The 20,316-nt window shown below is 37.3% G+C and overlaps 2 protein-coding genes across 4 annotated transcripts; both read left to right on the top strand.

Annotated features, from left to right (window-relative positions):
* Positions 1-294: 294 nt before the first annotated feature.
* Positions 295-9,049, top strand: piwil1 (piwi-like RNA-mediated gene silencing 1). Of its 2 annotated transcripts, XM_043246278.1 has the most exons (21): positions 295-386; positions 1,441-1,553; positions 1,630-1,741; positions 1,843-1,971; positions 2,340-2,554; positions 2,656-2,777; positions 2,850-2,930; positions 3,016-3,213; positions 3,335-3,443; positions 3,520-3,646; positions 4,145-4,262; positions 4,353-4,467; positions 4,544-4,731; positions 4,807-4,879; positions 4,962-5,162; positions 5,237-5,340; positions 5,533-5,603; positions 7,141-7,294; positions 7,380-7,505; positions 8,114-8,261; positions 8,345-9,049. In XM_043246278.1, exons 2-21 carry the CDS (start codon positions 1,485-1,487, stop codon positions 8,459-8,461), a joined length of 2,577 nt encoding a protein of 858 aa, XP_043102213.1. In that variant the 5' UTR covers positions 295-386; positions 1,441-1,484; the 3' UTR covers positions 8,462-9,049. The 2 variants fall into 2 exon arrangements, with proteins under 2 accessions (XP_043102213.1, XP_043102214.1); XM_043246279.1 differs by lacking the exons at positions 295-386; positions 1,441-1,553; positions 1,630-1,741 and having other exon boundaries at positions 1,865-1,971; positions 2,395-2,554.
* A 543-nt stretch (positions 9,050-9,592) lies between these two features.
* On the top strand, positions 9,593-18,360 carry stx2b (syntaxin 2b). 2 transcript variants are annotated; one of them, XM_043246990.1, is made up of 11 exons: positions 9,593-9,890; positions 10,074-10,154; positions 10,695-10,794; positions 12,420-12,494; positions 12,626-12,699; positions 12,799-12,907; positions 15,596-15,669; positions 16,340-16,477; positions 16,562-16,672; positions 17,271-17,422; positions 17,664-18,360. In XM_043246990.1, the coding sequence occupies exons 1-10, from the start codon at positions 9,861-9,863 to the stop codon at positions 17,406-17,408; spliced, it is 930 nt and encodes a 309-aa protein (XP_043102925.1). In that variant the 5' UTR covers positions 9,593-9,860; the 3' UTR covers positions 17,409-17,422; positions 17,664-18,360. The 2 variants fall into 2 exon arrangements, with proteins under 2 accessions (XP_043102925.1, XP_043102926.1); XM_043246991.1 differs by lacking the exon at positions 17,271-17,422 and having other exon boundaries at positions 9,595-9,890.
* The last annotated feature ends 1,956 nt before the right edge of the window (positions 18,361-20,316 follow it).

The following is a 20,316-nucleotide window of genomic DNA, read 5'->3' on the forward strand; positions in this document are numbered from 1 at the left end:
ATTCCCCTGACTTCAAACGTGTCTTTCCCTCTGTGAAGACTGGAGCAATCGTTTGCGTTTTGTGTATTTGAGCGCCATCTGGTGGTGAACATCTATCATCATTATAACGCAAGTCAACATGACCAGGCGATCCCCGTAAAGGTAGTTTCGTATCCTTCCGACAAAAACTAGTTTCCTCAACAACCTTTGTCCATTCCACTTTCAACAAGATTTTCTAACAAAATAAGCAATTGTGGCTTGAAAAGACGGCATGGAATGAAATATTATGAAAAATAGGAACCACATTAGATGATAAAAATATTTAGCAGCGGAGGGATACAGAAGAAATCGGGGTAACGGCCGGCCGGGAGTTAATTGATTGTCCTTCGGCGCTTGTCGAGAAGAGGGTAAGAGTTGGTCGATTGACTTCATACAACTATAATTAGTCATTTTGTTGCTCCTGACAATTGTGAAATGGTTTCTTATGTTATAAACAATGGAAATATGGTGTAAAATACATTAAACCACAAAAATTAAGTGTATATTTTTGTTGACTGTTGGCCAATTAACTCTGCCATGTAGCGTTACGCGATTACACAGCACTTTCCTTGAGTATTTCAGACAGATTTATAAAGATTTTCAAACATTCAAATACGTTTTTAAACTTGTTTTTATCTTAGCAGACAGAATTTTATAATTTTGTCTCCAGGGCCTGCTGCGCCAAACACGTGCTTATTATCAGTAACGGACGCAATTCATAAATGTCGTATTTGGCGATTTAATATGGTTGTAAGTAATCTGGTTTAATATTGTTTATAAAAAGTCTCACTGTAGCAATATGAATTATTGTGTTAGACCTATCGTTCGTCTTTTGCACGTGTCAAGTGCGCACTTGTCAGAAAATTCGTAAAACGTTTTTAATATAGAAGGAAAACGGGTTTTAGAAGAGCACACATTTTATTGTATGAAAAATGTTTAAATCGGGTTTAATATTTTACTTCTATAATTAATAGAATTTGAATAACTCTCACGTGTTCGCTGCGCGCTATACAAGTGGAAAAACGTGAGTCAGTCATGTTTAACTGCATATAGTGCGATCTCAGACATTGTATAAATGTTCATATAACGTTATATAAGTCATTGTCAGATTGCATTAAGCATTTGTCTCTCAGCTGAATTTCTCAGCCATGAAATAACTTTAAAGTAAAAAAAAAGAAAAACTTTCCTCATTCTGGTGCGCCTGATTTGTTTCTCCTACATGAAATATTGTAGACATGCTTACATTGTGCCTATGCAACATAGTACACAGCACTCGATGAAAGTTGAGGCTATCTGTCAAACGTAGTTTTGTTTACCACAAAAGAAAAACTGAAAAAAGGCTAAATAAAAAGTATACTGAAAACGTGGCCGTTGTGCACCAAACCGTAGAATGATTGAATGATAACCTTAACTTGTGTACAGTATTTTTGGATTGACGTAGGCCGAGGCGTTTGAGAAGCACCAACATGACCGGACGAGCAAGAGCGAGATCCAGAGGCAGAGGTCGCGGTCAGGAGCCTGCTGCTCCTGGCGCGGTGAGTTACATGTATGTTAGAGTAATAAAATAAATCTTTATTGAAATAAATACATGACTTTCTAATTCATCTGCAGCAACCATCTATATCAAAACAAGCTGCAAAGCCCGTTATGCCCACTCCACCTGAAGGACAGCTGGTGGGGAGAGGGAGGCAGAAACCTGCTCCTGGAGCCATGTCTGAAGAAGGTAAGTGCTTTAGAGCGGCAAGGGGGAATAGTGTTGCGCGCATGCTCTGATGATATTCCCTCATCCCGTTTCTCACTCTTTTGCTTATTTTCTCCCTGTAGCGATGATGCAGATTTCTGCAGGCTTTCAGCAGGTAAAGATCGGGGAAAGAGGCGGCCGTAGGAGAGATTTTCATGATTCTGGTGTCCACACTCGCCAGCTTATGGAACATGTGAAAGATTCCAAAACGGGTAATGCCATATTTAATAAGCAAGACTTGATTTTTGATCTTTTGTGATTGTTTTGGCTGGGTAGAGGCACTGGCTTCTTGATTGAAATCTGTGATTACAATTCAGTGTTCAAAGACCAATGTTCTTTGTCAATTTTACATAAATCAAATAGTCCTGCAGAACCTTTTTTTTTTGCACCATATCAGCTCTTTTTAATAATTTCTGAATGATTGAAGATCGTATTACAATAAAAAAAGTTTTTAAGTTAGTTTTTATGGCAGCAATTAAATACAGCCTTGGTAAGCGTTAGAGACTTCTTTTAAATATTGTTTTATATATACATATGTCTTTTGACCCTAAACTTTCCTACACTCTTCCTGTAACCACAGGGGTTTCAGGCACTGCCATTGAGCTAACGGCCAATTTCATGCGTCTTCTTTCAAGACCTCTGTGGGCTTTGTATCAGTACCACGTGGACTTCAAGCCACCTATGGAGTCCCGACGTGTGCGATCGGCTTTGCTTTTCCAGCACGAGGAGACTCTGGGCAAAGCACACACTTTTGATGGAGCCATTCTCTTCCTCCCTAACAAACTGCACAATACTGTATGTTTTCAGTTCCTCTGTAATATATGTTTGTCTCTATAAGTGAGGCTTTGGAGTGTGGATTTGATTTGGTTTTCGATAATAAATTGCGTTGTCTGTAGGAGACGGTCCTGTGCAGTGAGACTAGAAATGGTGAGAAGGTTGAGATCACAGTTACGCTGACCAATGAGCTCCCGCCATCGTCTCCTGTTTGCTTGCAGTTTTATAACATCCTCTTCAGGAGGTAAACACAGATAGCGCGCTGTTTGATATGGTGGTATTTACAAGGTAATTAATTAACATCCTTGTTTTGTAGAATTCTGAGAATACTAAACATGCAGCAGATTGGACGTCATTACTACAACCCCGATGATCCTTTCAACATCCCTCAGCACAGGTTTTAAAAATTAATGTATTGTGTGTTATTTACATTCTGTTGGACAGTGATTGAACATTGGAGCCTGTCTTAATCTGTTTTGCAGGCTCACAATTTGGCCTGGATTTGTGACCACCATTCTTCAGTACGAGTCCAGCATCATGCTGTGCACCGACGTGAGTCACAAGGTTCTGCGCAGTGAGACTGTCCTTGACTTCATGTATAGTCTGAGACAGCAGTGTGGAGACCAGCGCTTCCCTGAAGCCTGCACAAAGGAGCTTGTGGGCCTGATCATTCTGACTAAGTAAAAGGAGTGCACATTTATTTTTAGCACAAGCTTTAAAAGCTTTCAGATCTGTAAATGTAGTTCAATGTATGGGAATTGTGAAGTAACAAGTAACTGTGTAACAAATGATCGCTTATAGGTACAATAACAAGACGTACAGGATTGATGACATTGCATGGGATCATACACCCAATAACACGTTTAAAAAGGGAGACACGGAGATCTCCTTCAAACATTACTTCAAAACGGTAACTTTATGATACAGGGAATTATTTTGACACTGGTTGCGGAATTGTACGATCACACTGTTTGCCTCCTCTCCAGCAATATGGTCTGGACATAACAGATGGCAACCAGGTTCTTCTGGTTAGTCACGTGAAGAGACTGGGACCATCAGGTCGGCCTCCACCAGGACCTGCCATGCTTGTCCCAGAGTTTTGCTACCTCACAGGTAAGTCCTGTTTAAAAATACTTAAAGATTGTGGTTTTCTGTAATGTTATGTATTTTTTGATGATTTCTTTCGAATATCAAACTGGGGTGGGGCATGCTGAGGGAATCATACTTTTTTATACATGTAGTGTTACATAGTGAAGAGCAACTGAAGACATGAAAACAGCCATATATAGAAAGTCATATAGTAGGTGAAAATCAGTATGTGTGTTCATAAAAACTGCAAATGGAAAATACCTGGATGACCTGCTATGTCTGATGGGATTCTGAAGTGCCAGTGTTTTACTATCCCATGAGGCTAATTAGTATGTGATCTTGGCTCTTAATTTGCAAGTTGATGGACAGTGGTATATGTAGTTTTTAGCCTCTATGAATACAGCAGCATATAGGTAATGTTTAAGTTAATAGGGAACACTATGGAGTAAAATTAGTTCATGTTGTTAGTCTTTGTTTGTAAACAACTCTGATGTGCATGTACTGTATTTGTTTCCTGTGAAGGTCTGACAGACAAGATGCGTGCTGATTTCAACATCATGAAGGATCTTGCCTCGCACACAAGGCTGAGTCCTGAACAAAGAGAGAGCAGAATAAACCGCTTGGTCTCCAACATCAACAGGTACAGATTCTACGCAAGCTATTGATGTACTGCTTAAATTTGGTGGTAATATATTTTATCAGCTCTCTCGTCCACTCTTCTTTCCTTTAGAAATGCAGACGTGCAGAATGAATTGACTACTTGGGGCCTGAGTTTTGAGAATCGACTGTTGAGGCTGAGTGGAAGAGTTCTGCCCTCTGAGAGGATCATCCAGGGAGGCAGAGCTGTAAGAGAGATGACTTTACATCCCAGCAGCCATTCATAATACAACAGGCTTGTTAATTTTCATTTTAATCCTTTAGTACGAGTATAACCCGTGGACAGCAGACTGGACTAAAGAGATGAGAGGTCTTCCTCTGATTAGCTGCATGTCTCTGGACAACTGGTTGATGTTCTACACGCGGCGAAATACAGATGTTGCCCAATCTCTGCTTCATACTCTGAATAAAGTGTCTGGGCCCATGGGTATCCGCATGCAGAGGGCCATCATGTGAGTTGTGTGCAACTCGAGAGTTAAAAACTTCGCATTTCAGTTTCATGTTAATAATTATTCCTTCCGAAGCAGGATTGAGTATGATGATCGTCAGGAGTCTCTCCTGAGAGCCCTGCAACAAAACGTAACACGTGACACACAGATGGTGAGTCTGTCGATCATATGTGTGGATGGTTTGCGTGTACAGAGCTTTCTGGGAGACGTTTCTGCTGCTACGTCTTTCATAGGTGGTGGTGATCCTGCCTACCAATCGAAAGGACAAGTATGACTGTGTGAAGAAGTACCTGTGTGTGGATTGCCCTACTCCTAGTCAGTGTGTGGTATCTCGCACCATCAGCAAACCTCAAGCACTTATGACTGTGGCCACCAAGATAGCTTTGCAGATGAACTGCAAAATGGGTGGAGAGCTGTGGAGTGTTGAAATCCCAGTAAGACTCAAGTGATAACTGTCCTGCTGGCTTTTGTCAAATGTCAGATTTCTCGAAGAAGCTTTGTTTTTCAGCTCCGTCAGCTGATGATTGTGGGCATAGACTGCTACCACGATACTGCTGCTGGGAAGAGATCTATCGGAGCGCTGGTGGCCAGTTTAAACCAGGGCATGTCCAGGTAATATAATTGAAAAATAGCACTGTTATACCAGATGCATTTAAAGTTTGTGCTCAATGTTATGTTGGACTGGTTAAGCAATAATACAAAAAAGTTATTGTCATGAATAGTACTACAATTACTACATGGTAATATTTTAGAGACTCAGATTGTGTGGTTGGGCATAATTGTTGTATAATGTTACCTTTTTAGGTGGTTTTCCAAGTGCGTCTTGCAGAACCGTGGTCAGGAGATCATTGATGCACTGAAAGGGTCATTGCAAGGTGTGAAATGTTAAAAAAAAAATGTATTTACGTATAATTCACTAGTGTGCTTTTACAACTTTCCAGCCTGTAGATTTTAAATATACATTAAAAAAGTGTTGGAAGCTTAATAGTGCTTACTTTATAATAGCCTAAGTAACTTTAGCTGACTTTAGCTTTTTACTTTTGGTTATTATATTAAGCTTCAGATTGTATAAACTGTTAATCAATGTTATGCTTCAGATGATCTGTTATTAGTTGCTTTAAAATAAGTGTTCTTGTCCGGAATGATTCAAAAGCCACTGAAAAATTGTTAAAGAGTTACTGCAGGTGGTGCTTGAAGGCTCAGAGATCAGAGTCCTCCATTCAGTCACATTGAAACTAGGGATGCATCGATCCCTTACTCACGATAGGTATCGGTCTGAGATCGTAATTTTTTGTGGATTGGGTATCAATCAGATGAGACTGATCCAAATTCAATATTGTGTGTATACTATTGTTTCACTGTGGAGGCCCACAAAAAGCACAAAAACATAATAAAGCACCATAAGTGTTCTGAAGTTGTTCCATAGTTCAGTGTGAGGTACAGATGAATATTTTAAGTCATTAAATTCAAATTCACAAAACTTCTCTCAGCTGCGGCTGTCTGTCATCCTCCATTCAGTATTTAAAACTGAGTCGCGTTCGGTTACTACAGTCAAAATGATTAAACTCTTAAAGAGCACTCGGTAAGACATTTTAAGTTGTCAAGAGATGCTCGATATAGCATTGCAAAGATGTAATACACTACTCATCAGTATAGGTTCCCCTTTGAAGGTTTGTATGCGGACTGGGATAGCGCTGTAACTCTAGTGTTCTTTCAAACGCGTTATTCTGTGCATGAGATGCACATAAGCACTTTGTTGCCGGTCTGAATTGGAGCCTTTTGTATTATAACACTTCTCTGCGCAGTGAAAGATTATTAATAGTCTTTTTTTTTTGGTTCTGTTCTATCTACCACATGTTGCTGCCTTCATTACTGTGCTATACATGTAAAAGAACTTCTAATTTTATAGTAGGCCTATATACTTATAAATGTATTTACTTGTTTTTTTCATGAATGTATTGAATGTATGTATGTATGTATTTTACAATAATACAAAGAGCAACATGTAACATTTTATCAGATTTAGTCCTCCACTTATTTCTTAAAAGGTTTCACTACATTTTATAAAATGATTGTGCACCTGTGATGTTTCTAGTATCTTTCACTGCTGAAAAAAAAATTGTTTATATAATATTTTTGTCAATATCAATATATATATATATATATATATATATATATATATATATATATATATATATATTATTAAAGTTGTCTATATGTAGTAGATTAACACAGAAAAGTAAAGAAATTCTACATATATAAAAAAAAATTGCTGGTATCAGAATCGGTTCTGAAAAAATGGTATTGTATTCCTAATTGAAACCTTAGGACGTTTATCTTAATGCAGACAAATGACCTACAAAATTGCGTTTTTACAGCAGCACTCATTACTGAAGTTATTTGTCTTTTCAGCTGCCCTGAAAGCCTATCTGAAGTACAACAATTCTCTGCCTTCCCGCATCATTGTGTACCGAGATGGAGTTGGAGACGGCATGCTGCAGAGCGTGGTGGACTACGAAGTCCCTCAGATCATGCAGTCCATCAAGACCATGGGACAAGATTACGAGTGAGCCACACTTCGTGTTGACACGTTTAGTCTTTGAGGATGTTGAATTCCCTTGGTTGCAATCATACTTATATTTTTCATACAGGCCCAAGCTGTCGGTGGTGGTGGTGAAAAAGCGCATCAGCTCCAGGTTCTTTGCCCGGATTGATGGCAAAATTGCCAACCCTCCTCCTGGGACAGTCATTGACAGTGAAGTCACGCGTCCAGAGTGGTACATACAGAGTACTTGGTCTCTATCCATAAATCACGGGCTCCAAATGGGGCTTTAAAGAAAACATAAAACGTTTTGTCTTCAGTTGTCAACAAATTTAAGCACATAAAATGTCTTAAATGAAATCTTGACTTGAACATAATTTTAAAGTGTTTTGAATCTAAGAGACAGAAAAACTAGGATCAAGGTACAGCCTAGTGTGATTAAACTTAATAAAAGGCTATGGTTTTAGATGAGCAGTGCATGTTTCAAAGTAAAAATGCAGTTTGTAATCTGAAAACCATGAATTAATGTTAAGTGTTCATTACTGTACAATTAAGGCAAAGTTTACTTGATTCATAATATGTAGTCCAAGTGAATTCCGAGAATGTTCTTACATTGTGCTTAATATCTTTTTCTTCTGGTTATTGCTGTTTTAGTTGCACAAATTGTATCAACAATTTAATTGTGTAAACTCTTGTAGTTTCTCTCTGGCCTCCCCTGCTGCAGGAAGGAAAGATTAAGTAAAATCTTTCAAATTAAAAATGAATCAACCTCACCTCAATTTTAGCCATTTTCTATTTGTCAAATAATTCCAGCTCACATGTACTATATGTGCTTTCACTCAGGTACGATTTCTTCATAGTGAGTCAGGCTGTGCGTTTTGGTTGTGTCGCACCTACTCACTACAACGTGGTGTTTGACAATAGCGGCCTAAAACCTGATCACATGCAGAGACTCACCTACAAACTCTGCCACATGTACTACAACTGGCAGGTAATAACCAATGTCAGCATCACACTACTCTTAATAGTCTATAATAATATGTGCCATCTTACATGTTCTTTTTTTATCTTAAGGGTATTGTCCGAGTGCCAGCACCATGTCAGTACGCCCACAAGCTGGCCTTCCTGGTGGGTCAAAGCATTCACAAGGAGCCAAACATGAACCTTGATGACTTCTTGTATTACCTGTAACCTGCTTTCCAATTATAAGTTGCAGGGTCTCTGAATAATAGGGCCATTTTGATTTATTTTTCAACTCGAGTTGTAGAAATGTACACTGTCAGAAGAAAGTTTTATATTTCTTGGTATTGTGTTTTCAGAGAGAAGCAGGTACAATTTTCTGTTTGTATGGTCATAACTATTTCAGTTTGTTCTTGTGCTGGTGTCTTGTAAAGATAAAGGACATGTATGTTTTGTGTGTAAACTGATTGCACTGGTACAAATTGCAGATTTATTGGAATTTGTTTAGAGGCCCTTGTTGTTACTAGAATTAAGTAAACAATTAAGAGTTATGTATTAATAAAGCAAAGTTATTTTCTGGTTTCCAGTATAAAATATGAATGGTTATATCTGTTATATACTCTATCATTTGCATGTATGATTTTCTTGTTTCTCAGAAAATTAAATGTTCATGCTGCTTATCACGTAGCTCTGTTAGCTTTATTTTGTACATTTAATCGATTATAGCAAAACAAAAGCAGTAATTTAGGATTGTGGTTTCAAGAAATACATCAGGATTGTGCATTGATGCTGGAATAATAAAAATTTAAGTTAACATGGCTTGGTTCTTAATTTAGTCAAAAATAAAAACGGTTTACCTCGATTCGCTAATTAATAGCACTAATGGATGTTTGTCAAATAAAAACTCTAGGTGGCGCACGAAGGCTCAGAAATCCGAATCCTTCATTCAGTCGCATTGAAACCTTAGGACATTGTTTATGCACACAATAATGTTAAAATAGTTTTTTTTTTTAAAAAATGAAAGTGGTGTCCCTTGACATAAGTTATTTATACCCGTGTAAATTACATGAATGCTTAAAGAAGACTGCAGCTTAATTGGTGAATGAAAATGATTTTGATTGGTCCCTTCAGTAGAGCGTTGAAAAAAGTAACAGACATCACGTGACAACGTTTTCAATACGCTACGTCGCAAGGAAATAGATTTTATACTTCAATAATGACAACGACAACAACTGTAATGGACATTTAATAGAAACACACATCAAATAAAGAGATACAGAAAAACAAAATAATAATCTGACGACGCCATGCCGTTTCTATGGTTACTACCGCGCTGTTTAGTGTAGCTGCGCCCACTGTTTTCAAAGAAGAGAGCCGTCAGCTGGTGACAGGACGGTGAATTAGAGGATGGCAACCAAACAGACACACGGCGCTTCATAGCTGGAAGCCTCTTTCAACGTTAAAGCCTTTATCGATAAGTTTCGAAGGCCACAGGTGAATTAATGTACTTTCTCAAACATACATTAGTTTGTCGCGGTCTGCTCAGGACGTGCAATGGACTTTAACGCGCACGGACCGCAAGGGACGTGTACAATCGACAGAAGATAATCGACATTTTGACGGCATTGTCATGAGGGACCGACTAGCCGATTTGAATGGGGCAAGTGATTGATTAATAATAAACCAAACCAACTGAACGAACTTAATAATATATTGATATCGGCGTTTTTACTTCCAGAACACACATTTGGCAATAACGGTCTTTACTGTTTGTGTCTAAGTTACTTGCCATGCTCCTATCAGTTCATGGTTGAAGAAGCTGTATCTTTGTGTCTTGTTTTAGGGCAGACTGAGTGCCAGTGAAGATGGGGGTGTCACTGTGTCCATGGAGAGAGATGGCTTCATGCAGGATTTTTTCAGAAAGGTACACAATATTTTGGTGATGGGCGTCCATAGGGGCAAGCATTGTGACCGATTAATTTTATTTTGAAAATCTGATAATTATTTGAAACATTGGTAATGTATGTTCATTACCAACAACTGTCTCAATGTAAATCTACACGTGTTTAGTATTTTTGTTTACACTTATTATTTTTAGTCTTAGTAATTTTTTTATTAAATATATTTTTGATTTAGGAACCTATTTTAACTTGTTTTATTTTAGCTGACTGCCAAATAATATTTCGTGTGATATTTGTGTTTGTTTTTTTAACTTTATTCTATTTTAATATTATATATATATATATATATATATATAATTATTATTTTGTCTATAATATTTATTGACAGTAACATTAATGTTTTTTATTTAGCTTTTGTCCTGATTATTTAAATTATGCATTCATTTAAAAAAAACAAAAAAAAAAACATGTTGTAACATCCATCTCTAGTATTTCATGTATAAGAGCACACTAATGTAAAACTAAGAAAGAATAATATGTTTCTGAACTCTACTTTATTTCAGGTGGAGGAGGTCAGAGGTGTCATCAACAAAATCTCCTCCCTAGTGAATGAGGTGAAGAAAAAACATAGTGTGATTCTTTCGGCTCCAAACCCTGATGAGAGTAAGTCACCTTTGAAAACTGACTGTGAAATCTGAGCAAAGTGACAAGGTGGTGCAGGTTAAAGTGGTGTATGAACTCTTAACTCCAGGTTTGCTCTTTGTAAGCTGTCCCTTAGTATATGGCGAAAGACTTTCACATTGTGCTTAATGGACCTCCTAAAAAGAAATGTACTCACTGTCAAGTTGTACCAAACCTGTATGAGTTTGTTTCGTTTGTCACAAATGAGGATATTTTGAGAAATGTGGATGACCAAAAAGTTGACGTTAACCAGACCGAAAAAATATGGTTGAAAGTGAGTTAGTGAGTACTCTCTTAAACTCTTAAACTAAGTCTTATTTAACATATATTTTAAACTCATTATAAGTCCAATTTTAGCTATGTTTTACTTTCTTAATTGTGTATTTGGGTTAAAATGACACCACAGCTAGTTTATACTCATTGTTATTTGATTTGTAAATGTATCCAAATTACTCGCTTCATTTTAGCTTTCAACCTCTTTTGTTTTGTTATGTAATGGACTACAGTGGCTTTGCGTCATCTTCCTGTTGTATTTGAGCGGACATTTAAACTTTCTGTCATTCACACACACACACACACACACACACACACATAAAACAACTGATACTCAGGGTTTGGACATGAACAGAGAGAAACGGTTTTCTAACTCTATGCCCAGCAGCACACAGCCTTATAACCGCACAAGACCATGGCTTCCTCTGTTGGAAAATCACATCACATCACCGTATACAAGTACACCACTGGAGCACCCAGAAAAATGCTTTAGGGAAAACATTTTTCACATGCATTGTACACATACACACCCACACACACACCGTTTCACTTGAAACAATTTGCAATATCTAGTTGGTGTTATTGGTGTCTGCTCGTTTTTATTATATTCGAATTAAGAGACCTCTTAAAAGTTACCATAGGGAGTCAAGTTTGGGCATGCAGGGAATTATAGTTTTCCCATCACATTCTTAGTTTTCAGTGGTGGGTTAGTTTTGCTGTTACTTGCAGGGCATGTATAGGACATGCAGGCAGGAATGTGAGATTGAGATAAAGACTTTTCTTCTACTTCTCAAGTTGATAGTACAAATGAATGATCTGTTTGACGACTGAGCTAATGGAGGTGCTTTTTATTCTCAGGTCAACAGAGCCTCTTTGCTTTCATATACCTGCCTGCATTTTATATTTTCACATAACACCACAATATTTCTCCAACATGACACATCGTAATGTAAAAGGTCTCTACAGGAGCACAATTCTTCTGAAACGGTTTTCTGTAATAAAAAAAAAATCTAAAATGTTTTGATAGCTGATGGTTTATTTGGAGTCTTTTGTTGAGTTGTAAATCAAGTGAACATCAGGCCCTGAAATAACAGGAAGAAGCCTCTGTTGAATCGCTGTTCAGGAAACATTTATTTCTAAAATGAATGTTAGACGTTGTGCCACTTAATGTTTTGGAAATTAATGTTTTGTGTTTTTTTTGATGAATAGAGAGTTCAAAAGAACATTTAACATGCAATCTTTTGTGACATGAACTTTATTATCGCTTTTCATCAGCTTAATGCGTCCTTGCTGAATAATATTATTAATTTCTCTTTGTAAATTTTTCCTTCCAGGGACAAAAGAAGAGCTAGAACAACTCACAGTGGAAATCAAGAAACATGCCAATTTTGTCCGGACCAGCCTCAAATGTGAGTTGCATGTTCTGCTTGAGGATGTGTTTGAGGGTATTATATGTTCTTATGCTGAGGATATCGAAGATAAGAGCACCAGTGCACTTGGACAAGAAAATTAATTAAGTTCTCATCTAATTGCTATTTAGCAATGCAACAGAATCTACCTTCAGATGAACAGATGAATCAAGCCTCTGTGGATGCACGCATTCAGAAAACACAGGTGTGAAATCTTTGTCTCTTCTTTTCATCCAATCATCCAGTATGATCAATTTAATCCAAAATTGATTTATTGTGCTTATTGTAATTTTTTTTTTTTAAGCATACTAACTTGTCGCGCAAGTTCGTGGAGGTCATGACGCAGTATAATGAAGCCCAAATGTCCTTCAGAGAGAAAAGCAAAAGCAGGATTCAGAGACAGCTGGAGATCAGTAAGTCACACATGGTAATCTTTATACATACACTAGCACATATGTACGTATCTCAAGCTGCATTAACAGCTGACTAATTTCCACCTTAAAAGGATCGTTTATTTTTTTGTTTAAAAGGATTGTGCATGTATATATTAATGAAAGACCCACTTACTCTGAGAACTATTTTTGCTAGGGATGAATGACTTTTTTGTAACTTTATTTCAAAAAGTGAAACTTTCATATTTTAGATTCATTACATGTAAAGTAAAACATAAAAAAAATGTTTTATGTTTGATGATTAGAGCGTACGGCTCATTAAAGTCAAAATTCAGTTTCTCAGAATATTAGAATATTTCCAAAAAAATCTAAAAGGGCATTTGCAAAACAGAAAAGTTCAGCTTCTTCAAAGTATGTTCATTTGTGCACCCAACACTTAGTCGGGGCTCCTTTAGCACAAACTCCAGCATCAGTGAGGAGTGGCATGGAAGCGATCAGCCTGTGAACACTAGCAGACATCAGAGCACCCTGAACCATCACCAACTTCAGAAACCTCAGTCTGGACTTCAAGCAGCTTGGGTTCTGTGACTCTCCAGTCTTTCTCCGGAGTCAGGACCTTGATTTCCAAATGAAATATAAAATTACTTTATTCTGAAAAGAGGACCTTGGACCATTGAGTGACATTCCAGATATTTTTTCCTTAGCTCAGTTAAGATGCTTCTGGTGTTGTTTTGGTAGCCCTTTTCCTGAATACGTCTGAGCGGGGAGACTCACTGACTCAAGCTTCAGTCCACTTTTGGTGAAGCTCTTCCAAGTGTTTGACAGTATTCTGCTTAAAAACACTTTTCAATAAACTTTGCATTTAATATGCTTTGATACGGCACTCTTAGGACGGCCACTTTCAGTAGTGACCTTCTGTAGTTGAATCTCTTTGTGGAGGATGTCAGTGATTGTCTTCTGTCAAGCTAGCAGTTTTCTCCATTATTGTGGCATCAAAGAGATACCCAGAATTTCTATTGTAGGGATGGTCACTTAATGAAACTCAAATATAAATATTCTTACATTTTGAGATACAAGACTTTGACTCTTAAAAGCTGTAAGCTCTAATCATCAAAATTAAAACAAAAAAACTTTTAAGATGTTTTACTTTAGATGTAATAAATCTAAAATGTATATAAAGTTTCACTTTTTACAAAATAATTGTTTTTCACAATATAAAATTATTTAGGTGCACCTGTAGAGTTGTGCTCATCAGTTTACATACCCCTTGCAGAATGTGCAAAATATTAATGATGGAAACAAAATGAAAATTGCATGTTATTTTTTTATATAGTACTGTCCTGAAAAAGCCATTTCACACAACAGAGGTTTACATATACTCCACACCCCAAAACGACCCCATTCAAAGGTTTACATACCCTTGAATCTTAGTACTCTGATCCATAACTGTTTTTGTATTTTGTGAAAGGGGTTCACTTATGTTTAGTCATTTAGCAGATGCCTTTAGCCAAAGCAACTTACAAATGAGGACAATGGGAAATGGCTTATTCAGGACAGTACTAAATAAAATAAAATAACATGCAATTTTTATGATCTCTCTTATTTTGTTTCAACTATTATCATTTTGCAGATTCTGCAAGGGGATATGTAAACTTACAAGCACAACCGTATTTGTTTTCTGTATCAGTTCTCACGCCAAACATAGAGATTTTAAAAATGTCTTATTCATATTAGATTACCTTTCCCGTCATTAAAAAAAACGTACTTAAAATTAAAACTTATTAATAATTTAATACTTTATCATTTATCAACACTTAAATGTAATATATTACATTTATAATATAAATATATTTTTTTTATTGTTGAATTGTTCGATAAGGAAAACAAATATTTTCGTCCACTTATCCACAAGTTACCAGAGTAACTTGTGGTCAGACATGTAGCATAGACTCTCTCTCTCTCTGTGTGTGGGTGTGTGAGAGAAGTAGTCCCAGTGTGAGAGGATTAATGAGGTACTTTCTGTGCTTTACGACACATGAAACTGGGCGGGCTGTCACCGGAGACTCTAAGGCGAGTGTTACCTGGGCAACAGGGCTCCAGAGATCCCGCTGTACCTCTGCACAGTGGGCCAGGAGCTGAATGTCATGTGATAGGATAATGTAATGAGTCATCGGTCATGTGACTGATGTGATTTGCATAAAGACCCAGTTACCCCAACTTTGCATTTGAAACCAATTTCCATGAAAAGTTGTGTGATTTGTTAGGAAACATTTGTTGAAACTTTTCACATGTACGATGATATATTTTATGTGTACGGTAGGATTTATAGTAGAAGTATAGCGCTGGCCGTTGCTCAGGGGTCATATTATATGAGCGTGTCTGTGTGTTTTTCCAGCGGCCTTTACATCGATGATTTCAGCCATTGTATTGTTCCATCTCATTTTCCCAGCTGAATCAATATAGTCCCCAAGGCATGCTTAGCATGACCACACGCACTTACAAGTTCACGGTACACTGTTCCATGACACAAAGCCAAACATTTATACAAATGGACTGTCCTATTAGCAATTGCTGGTCATCATTTCAAGTTTACCCTTGACAAATTCACACACACACACAGCCATTTATCAAACAGATAATAGCCTTAACAGGATCGGCCGGTTTGTGAGAAGAGCGTTTCACTAATTTATTACACTCTGAATCTTGTAGCTGGAAGATTAACAACTAATGAGGAATTGGAGGAGATGCTGGAGACCGGAAACCCTTCTATTTTCACCTCCGATGTGAGTTTGCTTCTTAAAATGATTATTTCCAAACTTACTGGAGGAATTATTAAAATACTGCAGCTCTCATTCAGAGCCGGCTTTCTTGTGTTTCTGGAGGTGACATGACATAAGAGCGGCCCATTTTTCAACAATTAGCACCCTCTGCTGGCTGTTTCTTTGCACTTTCCATAATTATCTGTTTAAACTTGAAAGGGATTGCTCAGCCTCAGCTAAAACTAATCATTTTGTTATCATCTCCTCTCATATTTCTAATATGGAATACGCAGTGGAGAAAATGAACAATACACAATTTTACTTTAATAAGAGTCAATAAGATTTTTGATTGTTTTTGAAATAAGTTCATTTTTGCTGGATAAAATTATTAATTTATTTTAAGTGACTGAAATAAAACTTTTGAAAAGTAGGGTACAAAATGAAGACTTTAAAAAGGACACCAAAAAGTATCATGAAGTGGTCAACATGATTTCCTATTTTTTTTAAATAAATGAAATTCAGTTCTTCACCGTGTTTTTAGAAGAAAGACAGTGCTTTAGGTTTTTAAAAACATGAGAAAAAGCGCTTTTAGCACAGTTGTCTAATTTTGGGGCGATATGCTGCTTTGTTTAATGCTGTGTTGTCACTGTTTTTAAGATTCTGGAGTCTGCTAAAAGATTTCCTGTGTTTCCAGATCATCTCCGACTCTCAGATAACTCGTCAGGCCCTTAACGAGATCGAGTCCCGACATAAAGACATCTTGCAGCTGGAGTCTAGCATCAAAGAGCTTCATGACATGTTTGTGGACATGGCCATGCTTGTTGAGACCCAGGTGCAGTAATCAGTGATCATTTGTTCACTTAATAGTTGCCCCACACAACATTCGTTCGTGAACTCGCTCATTTATGTTGTACAGGGTGAGATGATTGACAACATTGAAAAGAATGTAAACAATGCGGTAGAGTACGTCGGCCAAGCTAAAGTGGAGACCAAGAAAGCTGTGAGGTACCAGACACAGGCACGCAGGGTAAGGGGAAAACCATACAGATGTTTCAGAAGACACAATATAATACTGCTAGCAGTTAGGCTGCATGCATTTTGTTAATTAAAAAATCTTGCTGAAAATTACTGGAATAAAGGCCACAAAAAGAGGCTCAATATGGTCCTCTGTTAAATGTTTTTGGTTCTGGCTGACTTGTTACTAACCATAGAGGGCTTACTATGCATGTGTACTGTGATATTTATGTACTGACAAACAAACACACACAGTGTGGGTGTATATACATATATACATATTCTTATATTTAATATTATATGTAAATATATTTAATATGAACAACATTTTTCTTAAATTCATGCATTTTTGTATTCATTAAATATACATAGTGTAAACAAAAACATTTATTTTAGATGTGATTAATCACGATTAATTGTTTGACAACACTAGAAATAATACAGGCCTTAATTAAATAAATAAATATATATTTTATGTGCACGCTCAGCTTTATCCTTTCACAGTGTGCTATGTGCTACAAGCTAAAGAATATTCCATATCATTTTAAAATGCTACCATTACTTGAAAAAAAAATGCCATCATTGTAACAACTTCTTTTTATCTTGCACAGAAATACATTATTCTTGCTCTTATTGTTTTGGTGGTGCTCGCTGTGGTCACACTCATTGTTGGCTTATCTGTGGGTCTGTCTGTTAAAACCAATACTAACTCCGCCTCCTCCAGCTCTAACGCAGCCAATCCTTCCTAGGCATGGTTTCCAAGGTAACACCCAGTGCCCAATCACTAACTATTTCATCTTTCACTATCTATCACTTTGTCTCCAATATAACCCAGTTACATGTTGACAGCTTTTTCAGGAGAAATGTGTTTAATGGTTTCAAAGAAAGATTTCCGTATGTTCTAATCAATGTCCGTTTATTTGCTTCTAACCAGCTGCACAAAAAAGTGATTCATTTCATACATAGCGTATATTTTCTTTTGTTGTTGTTTTTTTCTGTCATAGAAATTGCTCTATGTTGCCATTTGTGGAGTCGTGTGCAGCATCGTTCTTCTCATCGTCATCCTCATTGGAGTGTACACCGATTAGTTACCTTCAGCTGAACTTGTATCCCTTTAACATCACTGTGCCTTTGGGGGGAGAAAAGTGGTTTTGACTGAAATGTAAAATATCCTGCTGAATACTGCTCTTCAGTTTATTACTGGTGAATTGTGTAGAAGGTGGCACTGATCTATTGTCGAAGACTTTCCTTTTTGACATTGCTTTGCCGCTTCCCTACAGCAACCAGAGGTAATTTTCCATCTCTTTATTAATCTAATGCAGGTGAATAAATTTTGCACGGTTGAATAATGTTTTGTAATAATACAATATGTAACATTGGGTACCTCGTGCCTTGGGAGATCCGACTGACACTGTGGAGTTAAATAAAATCCTGCACTTAAGTGCACTTAAGATATATTTTATTAACAAAAAAAGACGTTTGTATTCAAGAGTCACAAGTTCATTTCGGCTTTTACACGATGGCTCCACACGATATGATGTCCGATCTGTGAACAATGTTACAAAGCATCATTTAGTCACTCGTTTGACGTTGTTCCTTTTTTGTATCTTGCGTATGACTGTCTTTACAGGAATGTAAACATGCAGGCAGACGCTCACAAAGTGCATTGTAAAATAAATGTGAGTTGCTTACCGCTCAAAACTGTCGTAACGTCTCTTTTTGTTATTGGTATTTATCACATATAATAGTGTTTAGAGAGTGTTTTTACGTGACCTATAAGCAAAATGTCCAGCAAGTCAAGTTACCATGAGAACCTCAGCATGTGTGATAAAGCTGAAGCAGGTGCATACACTGATGCTCATGGGATTTTACCCTGGACTCAGCAGCTGTGAAAATCTCCCTCGAACACGCTCGCGTTATTTAGACGGTCTAGATACTGTCTGTGAAATCCATATGCACTTGCACTGTACGACGAGAGAGGAATAAATGCCTCTCGTGACATGCCACTTTTAGGACATCCTATCTCTGCTATTGAGCTGTGAGTGAGTGGGCAGAAGCACAGACATTATGTAACTCAAATGTTCCTGCCTGAGAGACAGTAAGAGAGCATCCACACACACACACATGAGAGAGCGAGCCAGTGAGAAATAAATAAATTAAAATCTCACCTGACCTGGTTAGGGTGAGTGAATAAAGAGATGAAGCTGAAAGGGGAGACAGTGATTGTTTGTAACAGTGATGGGACAGTCAGTGCTTTTCTCTCATTCTGCGTGTGAGTCATTGTTTGGCTGAGCAGCAGCGTACTGGAACCACAGAGAAGGACAAGAAGAAAACGTGAGTGCATGCAGAGGTATGAACGAGGATTTGCATTTCTAAACTTTTTTGTTAGAGAGCTTGGTTTTCAAGTGAATCCAGAAACAAGCAGGTTATCGAAGCTTTGATTAAAGTTCCTTGCTTTGCATCAAAGTACCTCGAGAGCGTCTTAAAAAAAGAAACCGATGTCATACACAGATCGGTCTGCACGCAACCAAAGATTAAACCTAAATATAAAAAAAAAAAGCCAATATAGAAATCCTGGGACAATGGCACCCTAATCTACACTATACATTTAACTCTAGTTGATTTATTAATCTTATGAGTAAATTTGAATTAAGTTATTATTTAGAGAACAGACAGACGGGATGATGTAAATGTCACAAACTCAGAAAAACAGGTTAAAACTTAGGAAGAAAACCTTGATAGCATGCAGCCTACTTCTAAGCTTTTGTTGGTCAGCGTACAAGTCAAAGAGCATATTGTTTGTTACACTGTGCCAACTCAAGCTTAATTTAAAAAAATGTAAAAGTCATTCATGTATTTTTTGGATGCACATTAATGTTGAAAAGTTCTTGAGCAGCAAATCAGCATAATAGAAACATATTTCTGAAGGATTGTGTGAAGACTGAAATTCACCTTTATATCACAGGAGTAAACATTAAAAAATGTTTCAATTGTGTTACCATTTTTATTGCATATTTGATCAAATACATTTAGGCATCTTTTGCAAACTTCTTTTAAAAACCAAAAAATGTATAGCACTTTTGTTCAGTATTATATAAGTGTGACGAATTTACTGTACAAAATCATGGTAACAGTGAACTATTTAAGAGTTAACTATTTAAGACTGTTACGTTCTCTGCTAGAAAAAAACAAAACAAAACATTTAAATAAATCCAAACATTTTAAAAGTGGGATAAAATATGCTATACTTTTTGTGTTGTTAGGTAGGATTTGGGTGAATTTGTTTTCATTCTTCCTGCAGGTTTCATTATGAATGCAGAAATGTGCTCTCCCCCTATCGATGTTAATTGTTTAATCCGTTTTGCTCTCAAACATGGTATGATTGCATAAAAAAGCACAAAATGAAGCTGGAATGCCCCTCGTGGAGCTCCAGCAGGTTTCTCTGTTTTGGCTCGGAGGGGATGGATTGTTCTACAGCTTTTGCCTCAGGCAGTGTCCTCGGTTTCCAATGGACTGCTATCGAGTGACTCTGTTCATAGCCCCTGCCCTGTCCCAGACAAGCCATGTGTGTTCTCAGCAGTGCTACGCCGCACATCTGTTCGGCCGCTTTCTTTTTCTGTTATCATTTAGTCAGACTCATTTAAGACGCAGCGCCAT

This window comes from Puntigrus tetrazona, chromosome 8, assembly GCF_018831695.1.
Source record: "Puntigrus tetrazona isolate hp1 chromosome 8, ASM1883169v1, whole genome shotgun sequence".
NCBI lineage: Eukaryota > Metazoa > Chordata > Actinopteri > Cypriniformes > Cyprinidae > Puntigrus > Puntigrus tetrazona.